This window comes from Dromiciops gliroides, chromosome 1 (genome assembly GCF_019393635.1).
Source record: "Dromiciops gliroides isolate mDroGli1 chromosome 1, mDroGli1.pri, whole genome shotgun sequence".
Lineage (NCBI taxonomy): Eukaryota > Metazoa > Chordata > Mammalia > Microbiotheria > Microbiotheriidae > Dromiciops > Dromiciops gliroides.
The window spans coordinates 627,167,049-627,183,153 of NC_057861.1; the positions used below are offsets into that span (position 1 = coordinate 627,167,049).

General features: G+C 45.1%; 1 protein-coding gene across 1 annotated transcript in view; it reads right to left on the reverse strand.

The window, feature by feature from the left end:
• Positions 1 to 4,275: 4,275 nt before the first annotated feature.
• Positions 4,276 to 16,105, reverse strand: part of LMF1 (lipase maturation factor 1) — a 710,851-nt gene continuing 699,021 nt past the window's right edge. The window contains 1 exon segment of the mRNA XM_043976446.1: positions 4,276 to 4,521. Within this exon segment, the coding sequence (XP_043832381.1) occupies positions 4,347 to 4,521 (175 nt within the window). The 3' untranslated portion in view covers positions 4,276 to 4,346.

The window sequence follows — 16,105 nt, forward strand, 5'->3', positions numbered from 1 at the left end:
CTTACTAGCTGTGTGACCCTGGGCAAGTCACTTAACCCAAATTGCCTCACTAAAAAAAAAACAACAAAAAACAAAACATTTTTTGGCATGTTGCATTTTTGCAATTATCAACAGAAGGGTATTTTTAAACTCTCAGCAAGTCAGAAAATTCTTAACTTGAGCATACCATTTCCAGTTCACACCAGTTAACAGAGGTATTTCTCTATATCATTCTCTGAGCAGGATAAGTCAGATGTGTAACAACATGGCAATCAAGGAGTACCATATTGAATTACATATGAAGATAAAATTTTGACTGTCCTTATGGAATTCCATTCTTATTTTATACTTCTATCAAGAATAGCACAAGATTTTAAAGGATGGTTTTGTTTTATACTTTTTATGTATGTCCCACCACTCCTTGGATTTAAATACATTGGCAAACAAGATAGCTTTTTCTTTCTTCATTTTTTTTTTTGACTTGCTAATATTAGCAAGTAATATTATATTCAGTAATATTACTGAATATAGCCAATTGTGAACAAGCTGAATCTTAAACAGTCCCAGTGGGAGGGAACCTGTGATGGGCCCATCAGGACTCTAAGGTCTCTGTGTCTTTAAAAAGAAAGAGTTTTTCTTTTTAACAAAACACATGCCAGTTAGGACCATTAAATTGTAAGTTACTTGAGGACAAGGGCTGCCTTTTGTCTCTCTATCCCCAGCACTTAGCACATTAAGTCCCTAGCACATAGTAGGCACTTAATGTTTATTGATTAGTTAATTGATCATAACTGCCATTGTTATTTAGTATTTGTTACTTGATGTCAAGAAGATTTGATTCAGCAAACATTATTAAATGCCTGCTGTATACAAAACATTGCTGTTATGAAGCCAGCTTAGTTCTTCATGATCCCTTCCTAAAGGCTCCCAAGTACATTTTCTAATGTTGTTGGTCTGTAGTTTGCAGTTTGTTTTCTTCCTTTTTTGAAAATTGGGCCATTTCTCTAGCCCTGAGGCTTCTGGGCTCCACAATCTTTCCAAAATCACTATCAACTGCACACTACCATTCACATTTCTGTTCTTACACTACTTTTAGAGGTAGTTCATCTGGTCATGATGACTTTAACCTAGTGAGAGCAGACAAATGCTCTCTCACTCCCTCCTTGCCTCTTTTGGGTTCCTCCTCCCTATTAACCATGCTTGTCTTATCCTTCTCAGTTCAAAAACCAATTCTCTCTCTCTTTTTTTTTTTTTTGTGGGGTTATGGGGGGTTTAAGTGACTTGCCCAGGGTCACACAACTAGTAAGTCTCAAGTGTCTGAGGTTGAATTTGAACTCAGGTCCTCCTGAATCCAGGGCTGGTGCTTTATCCACTGCACCACCTAGCTGCCTCCCTCGCCCCCCCCCCCCGACCAATTCTCTTTTGAAGAAAACACAGAAGTAGCTTAAGAGTTCAGTTGACTTCCTTTTTCACAAACATCAGTTGTCATCATAATTCTGTATTCCCATTGCTGGGCTTTTTTCTTTTCTGATCTTCCTCTTGCCCCCAGCGTGACACTAATAAAAGTTCTTTTTGTTGCTTCTGTGTGGTTGACAACTGGCTCATTCTGGGCCCAAGAGGAATAGTAGTGGACTTCTGGAGACAATGGAATTCTGACAATAAGTACAAATGACCCCCATGGAGGACAAAAAAGAGGATCAATTAACCTCTCTTTTTCTTCATCTGGAAAATGAAGGAGGTTGGGTCTCTTCCAGCTCTAAATTCCATTCTTTTAGGTACTTCCGGTTCAATATAGACAACAGTGAAGCTAAGGGAGAACATTCCCAGTTTTGAGTCAGGCCTGCCTCTCCTAATTCAGGGGGGGAATGGAAGTGAAGGAGAAGAGAGCTGTGATCTTACTGTTTTGCAGCTTATAAAAAGCAGGGCACAATTGGCTAAAAAAAAATAGATTAAGAAAAAAAATATATCATTTGTTTATTCCCAGAGAGAAGAAACTCTCTATTATTCAAGGACTGACAGTCTAACTTGTGAGTTCATCAAGCATCTCACTTCCCTTCTTCCTCCTGCCTGATCTCCCACCCTTCACTCTCTGGCCTTGTACTCCAGAGGTTAGGCTGGAGAAAGAAAAATATGGATTCCAAACCCAGCCCTGTTGTTCTTTGTGAACCAAAGCTCTGGTAAATAGTTGAGTGGGGGAGGAGGTAACCGAGCTGAAGTGAGGTTTAAGAATTCTCAGTGAATTTCAGTTACCCAGGATCCCCCTGTCCCTATTAGCCCAGATAATTAGGAGTTGGCTGTAATTGCCTTTCATTGTAGCTCTCGGTCTCCACAGTCACTGAGAATGAAGCAGCGATGTGAAGAATGTCCATGGGGAGCCCTAGAAAGGAGCCCTTTCGGCTCCATCTGGAGAGGGACACTGGGGCATAAAAGTTGGCATAAATACAAGGAAGAAAGTGTCAATGAGAAGGGCTTTGGGGAGCTGTGGGAATGAACTTCCCCGAAAAATCCAACTAGAAAACGAATGCTGTCTTCACTCTGTCAAAGTTAATCCCTTCCCTTACCTCTGGGAGGGGTTGGCTGCATCTGCAACACAGGGAAGAGAAGGCTGTAAGGGGAGCTGGGAAGGCAGTTTGAACTCCAATTTTACCTATTCTTGGGGAAGCAATAATAATTAGTAAAAAGAATCATAGTTAATGTTTATATAGCACTTAGGGTTTGCAGTACACCTTGTACTGGGTGTCTCAAAAGTCTTAGTGGAGTTTTAAGTTGCTAAAGCTTAAAACTCCATTGAAACCTTTGGAACACCCAATCTAGATTATTTCATTTATTGCCTCATAGCAGCTTTATGAAATAGTGGGCATGGGGCAGCTAGGTGGTACAGTGGATAAAGCACCAGTCCTGGATTCAGGAGGACCTGAGTTCAAATCCGGCCTCAGATACTTGTGTGACCCTGGGCAAGTCACTTAACCCTCATTGTCCTGCCAAAAAATAAAAAATGAAATAGTGGGCACTACACTACTTATGTTCCCCATTTTGCACATGAGGAAACTGAGTTTCTGAGAGGATAAGTGATTTAAGTATATGCCCAAGTATCAGAAGTGGGGTTTGAATCTAGGTATATCCGATTCCAGGTCCAATTCCAATTCTGAGGTTCAGATCTGTGCTGTGTGACCCTGGACAAGCCATTTAAACTCAGTGTCCAAGGCCCAAGTACCTTATGGGCATTGGTTGAGGGAGTTTCTTCATAGGGAATTCCTTAAACCAATGAAACTACAAGTCTGGCAAGGAAAAACAAAAGCTATGAGCTGAGTATAAGAGCTAGAAAGAGCTTGGGAGATCATCTGATCTAATCTCCATTCATCTTATAAATGGGGAGACTGAGGACAAGAGTGGGGAAGATCGGCACAATAAGCTAGTGGAAGGGCAAGGACTTGAGCCCAGTTTTTCTGATGTCTGGTCCAGCATTCTTTCTATGGGGGGATGCCTAGCATGAGCCATTTGGGAAAGACAGTCTTAAAATTAATGTGTAGGGCTTCTTGGAGACTTTTCTTTTGTGGGGCAGTGAGGGTTAAGTGACTCTCCTAGGGTCACACAGTTACTAAGTGTCAAGTGTCCGAGGCTGGATTTGAACTTGGATCCTCCTGAATCCAGGGCTGGTGCCTTATCCCCTGCGCCACCTAGCTGCCCCCCCACTTTGCCCCTTTCTTAACAGGCCAAGAAGGCCTGGAGGCCAATTTAGAATCTCCATCTGGTGTAAGTCAGATGGAGGGGTGTTAGCTGGTAGGTTACAGGGACTAATATATAGAGGCCAACCTGGCCGAGGAGGGCCTGGGAATGGAGATCAAGGCTCCAAAAGAAGTTTAGTGGGTTCTGGATAAAATCAACCAACCAACCAACCAGAACTCAGCAATGAGAACTCTAATCATCATAAAACAAACAAACAAAAAAACAAAACAAAAAACCCCTCTTCCATCCTGCCCTAACACCAGGACTCTAACAAGTCTAATGTTTCACAGAAATCTGCATGTGGACCATAAAGATCTCTAGGGAGGACATGGAGAACCAGGAATAGAGGCCAGAAGCATGCAAGACTCTTCATGTGCTTCCAGGACTGGGGATTCAGTGGACTTGGGTGGCTGTGGTGGCAGCTAACAGTGCTGGGAAAGAGTCCGCAAAGCCTATAGAGTGACTAAGAGATAGCCTGTGTAAGATGTGAGGGCTGAGTTAGGGGGTTTCTAAAGTTCCTTCCAGCTCCAATGTGGCGTTCTGTGACCCTACAAAATGAGCAGTCAAATGCAGGGTGGCTTCTGGGCTTTATTGAAAAGTAAAACTTGAATTATAACGAGAAGACTTGGAAGGTTGTCTTTTTATTTGTGTCCTGGGTGAGGCCAATCCCTTGATTTAAAGAAATCCTTTAGCCCCTTGAGATTGACTGCAGGGAAGTAGGGGCCAATTCTCTTCCGGATCCACCATTTCCCCTCGGCAGCATGCTTTCCCCCCGGGCGGCTGAACTTGTATTTGTAGTGTTCTCCTCTGATCCACCTGAAAGACAAAACAGAAAGTTCTGCTTTTTTTCAGCTTCTGAAAGCCAATAAAGTGGCACCTTGTAAGGAGAATGGTACTGATCCTTAGAAAAAACCCAGCAGACTAAGCGACTGCAGATTCCATGCCCATTTCTTTAGGAGAAATCCCCCCCGCCCCCCGCCAATGCCTGCCTCATTTTCAGACTCATTGCTGAGATGGTTCCCAAGAGGAGGATGTTCACGAGGTCTCTGGCAACCAAACAGTTCTCTGACCCAGACTGCGGCCACCATTCTCCATGGGATCCCAGATGTGACACTGAATCATAACATCCCTGAATTCGAGGGCCACAGAGCGGTGGAAGGCCCAGCCCAGATCATACAACTAGTCGGTGGCAAAGGTGAGGCAAGGCTTCCCTTTTCACGGGAATGGGAAAGAAAATTCAACTTCTCTGCAATCTCATACTCATGTCGAGCCATTTTTCTCAGGGTGGCCAAAAGTGGCTTGAAACGGCTCATCCTTAATGCTCTTGCTAAGGTGTTCTTTTCTGTGCCGTGCTGGCCATTCCTGCCCCTCCGGCTCCTCCCCACTAACGAGTGGCTGCTGGTTAGTCTGCAGCCTCTGGCCCTCCTCAGAGAGCATCTGTTCCTGGCCTGCGCAAAGAGCTGACAGAAATGTAGATTTCTGGAAGTGTAGAAAGAAGTATTCATCAGTCACATGAAACACCCTCCAAGGCACGCATGGGGTGCCATTAGCCAGCCCTGCCCTACTCTTTCCTCCTTGATGTACGGCACTGCCGACAAGTGCCAGAAATACAGCCTTGTGTTCTGCATCGGAGTTGGGATATTTTGGAGCACTCTGCATTATTGGCTGGCTAAGTCAATAAGGTCAAGAGCAATATAAAAATGTCAAAGTTCTATTACAGCACAATCCATTTACAATTGCTCTGTTCAGCTACTAAACATCACACACACAATCCCGGCAGAATCGGGCTTCGATCTGGGCCGCTCCTCCAGTCTAGACAAACCAGGACATTGATCACCAGTGGAAAAAGACAGTGTCTGCTGGCTGTCCTGCTCTAGTAGTGATCTGCCCGCTCCAGGGTGTTGATGTCATCCAGCTTTACGCAAGATAGGGGAAATGTTACCAATTCAAATCAAAGCGATGGGCATTGGGCCAGATTCATAGTCTCAAGTGGTACCGAGGCTCCTCCAAAGATTTACGTCTGCATTGCCCCACTAATGTCCTCCTCCGCTGCTGAAGCCATCAAGGCATAGAACAGGGCCTGGATCCTCAGAGGCAAAGCCAGTGTGGAGTGAGGAAATTGTAGCTCAGAGAGGGATGGTGACTTAAGCAAAGCCCCACGGCTACTGAGGTCAGGAGTGGGACTTAAGCCTAGGCCTTTTCATTCTAAGTTCAGTGTTCTTTCTGCAACACCAAACTACCTCTCCTAAGACTCCATGTTGTGTGAACTCCTTTCAAGACAGATCAATCAACAAGCACTCATTAATTTCTTACCATGTGTTAGGCACTGTGTTAAGTTCTGGGGATACCAATAAAAGGTGAAAACAGACCATGCCTAAAAGGAGTGTATCTTCTAACGGGGAGACAACAAGTGCATGAACAGTTACATGCACGGCAGATACAGAACGGATGGAAGGTCATCTAGAGGAAACGGCCTTCTACAGAAGGCAGTATTTGAAGTGAAGAGAGGGTGCACTGCAGGAAGAGGGGACAGGAGAGGGGAAGGGGAGCAGCACCTATGAGTAGGAGCACATAGACCAGTGTGACTGGGTCACAGAGTGCATGGAGTGCAGAGGATAGGGAGGGACCAGGTGGTGAAGAGCTTTAAGTGGCAAACCTGGAGGTAATAGGGAGCTATTGGAGTTTAAATAGGGGTTGAGGCATCAGGAGAATCCCTTTGGCAGCTGTGTGGAGGACGGTCTGGAGGCAGGGAGACCAAGGAGGAGATGGTTCCAATAGTCCGGGAAAAGTAAGAAGGGTCTGTGTGCACAGAGGGAAGCGAACACGTAGGAGAGATGCCCGAGAGACAGAAATGACAAGATTTGGCACCTGACTGAATATAGAAAAATAACATCTGTTCCACTAAAGTCCTTTGTGGCTTCATGTGTCTTTGTGCCCAAAAGACTCATTTGCTGCGGACACAGGGAGAGGTTTTATCCCCACGGCTTCTGTTTCTGGGACTCTTCACATACTCTCACACTTTTTAACCTCCTTCACTTTCTTTAGGGCCACTGTCACACCTCCCTCTGTCTTTTTGCCCCCCCCCTTTTAGTTCTTTTTTGCTCCCCATATAATTCCCTCTCTGGTTTTCCTTTTCCACAGCTCCTTGCAGACCTCACCTCTGGGGTTGGTCAAAGCTGTAAAGTGTGTGTGTTTGGGGGGGGGGACGGGGTGTCCATGTGTGAGCGAGGCCTTGGCAGAAATCTACTTGACTACACCTTCCTTCTCCCTGGGAGCTTGCTGCTCTAAATACATTTAATATCTCCCTGGCCCCTCTGCCCACTCCTGCCAACCCATCTGAGTGGGTTAGTTCAGAAAACCTGGATTCTATCACTCTAAAGGAGATCCTTCTGCAGCTGTGGCTTAATTATAGTCAGGAGTTCTTTGCGTTGATAAAAGTCAACTCAGGGGTGAAGTGTTACTCCCAGAGTGTTTCCTGTTAATAATTAAAGTGTTACTACAGAGCTCAGTTGATGTGAGTTCAGGTGGCCTGCAGGCTCTTTCCTGAGATAACTGGGTGGTGGAGAGGGCTGCGGAGGTCCTGGTATTTGAGAAGCTCAGGCTGGCCCTTTCCACTTTCTCTCATCAGAGCAATAGCAAGACTTCTTGTTTGTGTTGCATTTTCAGATTTAAAAAGAGGCCCCACAAGCATGATCATTCCTGTTTCACAGTCAAGGAAGCCTGAGGCATCCAAAGGTCAAGGGACTTTTCCAAAGTCACACAACTCTTTGTGTCATTCAAACCCAAGTGTTCTGCTTTCCAGCCTAACACCCTTTCCATTATAATCTGTGGTCTCCCACAGGATGGTGTGAAGATGTCTTCTCCTCTCACCCCTGGCCAACCAGCAGGGCAGCAGCTTGCCAAGGAGACCCCAGGCCAAGGCCTATGGGTCTTCTTCTGCCATGGCCCAGGGGTAAGCCTGGGCAAGCTTCCCTAAATTTGGGGCTGCTTCCACTTCTGGGAAATGAGGCAGTGGGACTAGATTCTCAAACTTTGTAGTCTCAGGACTCCTTACAGGTTTAAAAATGATTCAGGCCCTTGTCCCCTCTTCCCAAAGAGCTTTGGTTTATGTGGCTTGTGCAGTAGCTAGAGCACTGGCTCTGGAGTCAAGATGATCTGATTTCAAGTCCAGCCTCAGACATGGAATCATTGTGTGACCTTGGATGAGTCATTTAACCTCTGCCTCAATTTCCACATTTGTAAAACAGGGATAATAATAGCACCTACCTCCCAGAGTTATATTTATAAAGTGATTGTTATTATTATCGACCATGTTAGAAGTTAGAACACCTTAGTATTATTATGAAAATAGTTTTGACCTCACAGACCACAAGAAAGGGTCTCAGGGACCCCATGACCACTCTCTGAGAACTGCTGGACTAGACAATCTATTCCCAAGGTCCCTTTAGTGACCTACTTGTGTTGGACAATAAGGAACACAAATTACCTTGGCAGCCGGTGAGACTCGTGATGGAGCTTCTATGTGGTCATCTGTTCAGCCCTTGAAAGGAAAACTGTCTGATTCTCTTTTTGCCTCTGGCTTGCCTGTGGTGATTTCCCTCCTTTTCTGACTAAATATTTATCATCAAAAAGTTATGTTGGATAAAATTAAACCCTGTGAGCTCTAAATTAATCAGACAAAAGCTCTGTTTCTATGAGGAGAGTGGCTAAATTCAAATGTCAAATAATAACTCTGTGCTTAAATCACAGCTAGGTCTCGCCTTAAGCGGTTTTCTTTATCTTCAGTATGTATGTATTAGGGTGGGGGCAGACCCTTAAGTCAATTGTTCCCATTTCCCCCCTCCTCTGGTGTTTTCTTGACACCCTTTCTTAACACCCAGATGATCAAGATTTGGGAATGTGAAGGGAGGGTATGTTGTTCTTGTCAAATGTGAGCTAAGTGTGTGGAGGGAGTCGGGCTTGGGGGTCAGCACATCTGCTTCCTCTGGAATGCAGAGAAGACTATTTCATGGGGCAGGCCATGTGATGGCTTAGTGGAAAAAGCCCTGGATTTGGAGTCCAAGAGCCTGGTTGCTAATCCTGGCTGCGCCACCTTCCACTTATCTGACCATGGACAGGTCTTTGAACACCTCACAGTCAGCTTCTCTTGTAAAGTGAGGGGTTTGGGTGAGACAGATACTCCAAAGGCTCCTTCCTCCTCATAAGCTGTGAATCTATGCAATAGCAAGTCAGAAGAGCTGGACTCCACTCTCCCCTCTTCCGCTTTCTACCTGTGTTCCTCTGGGCAAATAGTCACTTCATCTAAATTTTTTATTGAAATGTTCTTTTATTATCATAGTTATTATTTACAGTTATCAGGGGTCTACTGTCTGGAGAACACTAAGTTAGGAATTGGAGGAAGTAAACAAATTAGATAAAACAGGATCTCTCAAAAGAAGAAAAAGAAACAAGCACAAATAACAGTAATGCAAAAGATTACGTGATGAATTTGTTAAAGAAGCATAAAACAAATTTTCATGTGAACTGTGAGGAGGAAGATCATTACTGATGGGGGATGAATCAGGGAAGGCTTCATGGAGGAGGTGGCATTTGAATAAAGCTTTAAAAGATAGATGGGATTTCAGTGGAGGCATTCCAGGCATAGCGGAGGGAGGGAGGGAGGGAGGGAGAGTGTGAGTGTGAGTGTGAGTGTGAGTGTGAGTGTGAGTGTGAGTGTGTGTGTGTATGTGTGTGGACACAGGGAAGGGAGGGCATGTTCAAATTGGAGAGGAGAGTGAGCCCAAGGTGAGGTCAGAATGTGGAAGTCCTATAAAGCCTGACCAAGGTGGTGGCTTTGCTTTAGAAAAATGATTTGTCAGCATCACATTTATTATTGTACTCTCTCTATTCTCGGCTCTAAAAATCTAAAAAACAGGGTGTGAAGGCTGCATGTGACTGGGTTTGTTGTGGGCTCGGTACACCTGAAACTAATAACTTCTTATTAATCTTTCCCCCCTTCCCCTCCCCCCACCAATTCCACCCTTGTGAATTTTGCAAGATAACCTTTAGTCTCAGCAAGAAAAGGGCCCCAGTTTGGGATAGGGGTGGGGGATCGAGGAACACTGGGTTGTGATGTTGGCTCATTTTGGCCCTACCCAGGGGTCTGTGACCCTTACTAGAGATAAGGTCCCAGGGCTCAGATACAGAGCATGCGTTCAGCTGAACAGAGATGACCAGACAACTGCATGGAAGGATGGCAGAATTCTCAATGTCTCTGAGAGACGTTTTCCTTCCTGTATTCTCCACCCAAGCCAAGAAACTCTTGATTTCTAACAGGAAATTCTAACCAAAGTCCCTCTTCTCCCCATTCTATGTAAGAAGATTCAGTTTAATGAGCACAGATTAGAGCACCTACCATGTGCCATGGACTGTGTTAACTATGATGATGCAAAGACCAAAATGACACAGTCCTTGCCCTTGAGAAGTGAACGTTCTTCTGGAAACCTGGGCTGAGACAGAAGGACTTATATAGATTTGGGACCAGTGGGGAAAGGCTAGATCCCCATCTCCTCCAGTGGGACTCGCAGAGAAGACTTGATCAGCAGAAGCAAGTTCTCATGCTTGGTGGTCCCAAGCCCACAACAGAAAGCAAGGTGGCACGGAGGTGAGGAGCTGTCCTTAGGGCCATGGGGTCTGGCCGCAGTCCCAGGAAGAGGCCTCTGGGCTCTGGCACTGCAGGGGGTGGGGGGTGAGATCTGGCTCTGGGGGCTGGGCCGATGGCCGCTTGGGGAGAGGATGTTGTGATCACTAAATGTGACGCTGCTGAATCAGCGGGCACCACCCTGCCTGCACCGAGTCAAACTGAAATCGATGACAGCAGCTTTTTGACCAAAAGCCACAGCGGGCGGAAGAGTGAGAAGAAGTCAGAAACAAAGGGATTCATAGTGAAACTCTTGGCTCATATGCTCCTAGAATTAAAAACATCTTAGTTATTTAGAGAGTCTCTGCTACGTAACATGGGGCTTATCTGAGCTACTCCAAGGCCTTGGCCTTGCCGGGCTTCTACTTCCTCCCCTGTATATTGAGGGAGAAGTGGCCTTTTATGACCTCTAGGTTCCTTCCAGCACTGACAGTCTATGACTGATGTCTAGGACAATGTGGCAGGTTTTTTTTTTAAAAAAAAAAAAAACAGAAATTTGATTTACACATATACCTCTTCAGGAAAACTACTGTGTCAAAAAGTAAATTCCTACTCTGTGTGACCCCAGGGAAAGTTACTTAACCTCTCAAAGTCCCCAGGTACTCTTCAACACCAAGAACTTCAATTAGGGATGAGTTGTTCATTTTATCCTGAAAAGGAGTTTCCACAATGGGAGTGCCCCCTATGGATAAAATCACAGATCTGGACAAAACACAAATGCCAAAGTATCATCTGGAACCCAGCTAGCTCAGGGGCAGTTTAGGTGGTGCAGGAGATAGAGTCAAGAAGACCCAAGTTCAAATCCAGCTTCAGACACTTACTAGCTGGGTGACCCTGGGTAAGTCACTTAGCATCTCTTTGCCTCAGTTTCTTCATCTGTAAGATGATAAAATGTAAAATATACTAATAGCAACTACCTCTCAGGATTGTGGTGAGGATCAAATGAATAATATTTGTGAAATGCTTAGCACATTATTAGCTATTATGTTAGCTATCATTTATTATTATACTTACATAATCATAATGATTATTTCTGAGGTGGATGATGACGATCCCAAGGAAAGGAAAAAATCGGAGGCATTTGTGATTTTGTTTAGGGGACTCCTGGTGTGGTGCCTCCCTTTGCTTTGATGCCAAGTCCAGTGATTTTCCCACCACACTATGCTGCTCTTAAACATCACTTCCTTCTCCTTCAAGAGAGGACCCTATGATCTCATTGTCACACAGAGGTCCTGGGAGAATGGGTGCATGCTGGGAGAAGACTTTGAGGGCCAGGGCTGAAACAGATACTGAGTCCAAAAAGATAATGCCGTCAAGGGCACATTCCATTTCACTACGCAATTGTTTTCTGGCTGCCAAGTAAAACACACATATGAAAAGAAATGACAGGAAGACACATGTTCTGGAACAGTTTTATAAACTTTAAATATTTCATCTGCTTTAAAATATTCCCCCCAATAATAACAATTCATCACCAATTCACACCAAAGATTAACTGACTCACATCTCGGCTTTCACAATATTAACATTTTTCTCCCCATAAGTTTGGTAACCCAGAAGTGCACCTGACACTGTTTAAACACTATCATTTTTTTCAACACCCTCTAACTGGGAAACAGATAAGTTGATCTACACTCACTCCTACAAGAGATTTTCGATCTGGGCCTGAGAACAAGTAAGGCAAGTCTCGAGCCAGCATGTTTTCAAAGTGAGGAGGCCCAGTGAGCCCTTGTGAGGTGGGGGAGATAAAGGCTATAGCAGGGCGGGTTGTGGGGGAGAGGCCTCTCTGAAGCCTCCTGGGGCATCTCTGACTTAGCTGCAGCCACCCTTGGCAAGCAGGGCTTCTATTTTGGAGGGAGACTAAATTATCATTTGTCTACAAGGTCCAGCCCAAAGACAGATGGAAATGTCCAGCGTATTGGAGAGCAGTCTCAAGGCATGGGATAGTGTAACCTGATAGATACGTGACCAGTCAAGGCAGGGCTTAATTGACATACACACTTCCATCCTCAAACTCCTGCCTAGTGTTGAGCTCAGTGGGACTCCCATGCTTCCGGGGAATCTCTTTCCCCTCCTTTCCACTTGGAAGTGGCAGGTCTCAGTGCTGGTCCATTTCTGGTGGCATGGTTGGTAATGACCACACCGTCTAGCTGCTGCTCCTCCCTCCTCCCTAACTGGGCTTCTACCCTAGACTCAGCACATGTGTAACTGGTGGAATTCTCAGTGTCCGCATATCCCTCCACCTCATACCAATCCCATCTCCATATACCTAAACCCCTTGTTGCCCAGAAACTCTACCCTCATTTTCACATGCTATCTCATGTCCCAGAAAGTTATATGGTGCTTTACATACATGCTCCTAGAATCTATGCTGGGGGTAGGTGTGATTGTTATCCCACTTCTACAAATGAGGAAACTGAGGCAAAGTGATACATTATGTGACTTGCTCAGTTATACAGATAGTGCATATTAGCAGAGGGGAGTTGAACTCAGGTCTCACCTGGTTTTAAGTTCAATTGTCTTTCTACTACCTTAACTCTATCAAAGGAATGCTTAGGGGACTCACTGAGTCTAGAGTTCCCTCTGAAATGTATATAGATGAATCTCATTTGCATGCTTGATGTGCCCAGAGACCCACTATGATCCCCTGCACATGCCTTTGTTTTTCCCTCAAGAGGATTAAAAAGAAAGGGAGCAGGGCAGCTAGATGGCACAGTGGATAAAGCACTGGCCTGGGATTCAGGAAGACCTGAGTTCAAATCCAGCCTCAGACACTTGACACTAGCTGTGTGACCCTGGGCCAGTCACTTAATCCTCATTGCCCCACAAAAAAAAAGGGGGAGCAGAGGAGAGATGCTCCCTGTGCCTTCCATGGCTACCTATGGTAAAAACTCTGAGGAGGTTTTCAGAGAGCTGTGGCCCTTGCTGCAAGATGGTTTGGTTTTGTGGTGGGCATGAGAAAGACAAGCTCCGATCCAAATCAGTGCAAAGAGAAGCTGGCAAGATGGAGGGGAGGGGGCTTGGCTCTGCCCTCTGCTGGCCCACTACTCTGAAAAATCATTGTTTTCCTGGGCCTCTGTTCCCTCATCTTAGACAACAGAACTTCGAAAGTCCTTTCCAAATCAGACATTCAGTGGCTGACTTAGGTCCATGTTCTCCCCCTTCTCCCCTCCAGTGTAAACTCCAAGGCAGAGGCCTTGTTTTTGTTTTTGTATCTCTAGTGCCTGGTACAACGTAGTCACAATAAATGGTTGTTGAATTGAATTAGCTGGTATCTGGAGGCCCCATAGGAAGAGTAAGGAAGTAATAGGACACTGTCCTCCACCGATAAGTGTCTCTTGGGATATTATGCTGGTAAGAGGTCTTAGGCTTCTGCCCTAGGCTCCTTTTCTCCAATTTTTCCTCAGACAAATTCTACCTTGTCCCCTTCTCCACCCCCCTAACTCCACGAGGAGCTCCAATCCCTAGCAATGGGAACCACCCCCCAGTGGCTCAGAGCTTGCAGAACTCCCAATCCCTCTTCCTCACAGGTAGAGATTGGGGCATGGGGACAGCTGCCAATCTGCCTGCAGCTCTGGAAGCAAAGAAGCTGCGTGTTTCTGACATCTGAAGCTCACATTTATACCACCGTAAGGACACATGTTCCTTATGTATTGATGTGTTTATGTCACTGATTTGCACAAAATCCTTTAATGGCTTTTTTTTTTTTTGGTGGAGCAATGAGGGTTAAGTGACTTGCCCAGGGTCACACAGTTAGTAAGTATCAAGTGTGTGAGGCTGGATTTGAGCTCAGGTCCTCCTGAATCCAGGACTGGTGCTTTATCCTCTGTGACACCTAGCTACCCCCTTTAATGGCTTCTTATGGCCTATCCCTATTGGAAACTCTTACCTTGCAACTGGGTGCCATCTACTATCCATTGTTTGTGATTTTTCTAATTCAACAACAACTACCACCACCACAATAATAATGTTATGATATAATTTCATTTGAGCCTTACAATAACCCTGTGAGGTAGGTGCTATAATTATCCTCATTTTACAGATGAGGAAACTGAGGTGAACACTGAGGTTAAGTGACTTGCCCAGAGTCACACAGCAAGTATCTGAGCCAGGTCTTCCTGACTTTAAGTTCTCTGCTCTTTCCCCTGCATCACCCCGCTCCCATTTGTTCTACCTTTATTCACATTCTTGTCTTTGGCTGGAATACCTTCTCTCTTCCATCTGTTTAATTCCTATCTTTTAAAGCCCGTCTCAAATGCCACTTTCTCTGGGAGGCTTCCTCCTGAATTTCTCTTTGAAAAGCATCCCTTCCCCTTTGGACTTCACATATCACTTTGCTTGTTCTTCCGTGGTACACTTTTTATGTATTACATAAATTATACAATGTACATCAATGTTCATTTGTGCAGGTGTATAAATGTGTGCGTGTATGTATCTCTATTTAGATATCTCACCAAAATGGTTGCTATAGATCTCCCTTCCAACTGCTTCCTTCTGACTGATTATTTTCAATATGACACAAACATTGAGTGAATGCCTGAGGATCTTGCGATAAGCAAACTTGAATTGGTCATTTGACCTTTGCTTCCACAAATGATGATCCTGATTTTGGCGAATCAACAAAATTAAGAAAAATCAACAGAGGCTCTGTGTGTTTGTTCAGACCATCCCCTAAGCCTCTACTGCTCTTTCTACCACTCTACTTTTAGAGTTCTTACCCATCCTTTAAAGCCTGTCACAAACACTGTGTCCAGGGTGTCTTTCCTTAGCACCACGCTTGTGACTGACATTTTTTCCTCTGGCACTTTGGTCGTACTTTGCTTGCTCCACTCTTAACATTTTCACCTCCTGTTTGTGTAAGTGGCATATTCCCCTAATAGAGTATAAGCTCCTTGAAGGCACAGACTGTGACTGCTTTCTATCCTGCATCTTGCCCATTGGCCCAACATGGTGTTAAACACACAGTAGATGCTTTGTAAATGTTTGCTGGACTGAAAAGAATAAGTGGAAAGTATAGATCTTTAGGTGGACAAACGGTGCTTTACTGATAACATGAGAAGGCCATTAGCTCAAGATAGGTCACAGCTGCCCAATGGTCCTGGGGGCTCTGGGAGAGTTAATGAATCTCATGTGGTTTTAACTCACCCGGGTTTCCCAGAGGAGCAGACTCCTCACCTGTTCTAAATGACCGTATTCTGTGCTTAACCAGACGACTCCAGAAACCTTTACACATGGGCTCTGCCTCCTTGTTGACCCTCACCATATGGCTTCTTCTTGAAGCCAAGGACTCTCGGAGCAGGGAGGGAGCAGACTGAATGATAGCCATGCTTCTCCCGGGGGAAGATCACTAGGAAATACAAATGATAAATAATTTTGAGTAATTTAGCAAAGTGCCGCCGCAAAGATGAAACGTGGCTTCAAACAGCAGCAGGCCTCATGGTCCTGGTGATTCATCCCCTCCTGCTTTAGGAGAAGATGGAAGATTTCCTGGCTGCACCCTGGACAAGGCTGGGTTATCTGCATAATGGCATTATCTAATGAAATGCAGGGTGGGTGTGCCAGTGGTGGCTGAGGGTGGGTTATTTTGGTAACTCTAGAACTGGAATTCAAAACCAAAAGCATGCCACGGGGGAACTCCCTGTATTATTTCAGCTCTGGCTGCTGACTTGGGAGTACAGGGGCAGCCTAGAGGCTGAGGAAAGGGGTTGGGCCTTGAACATG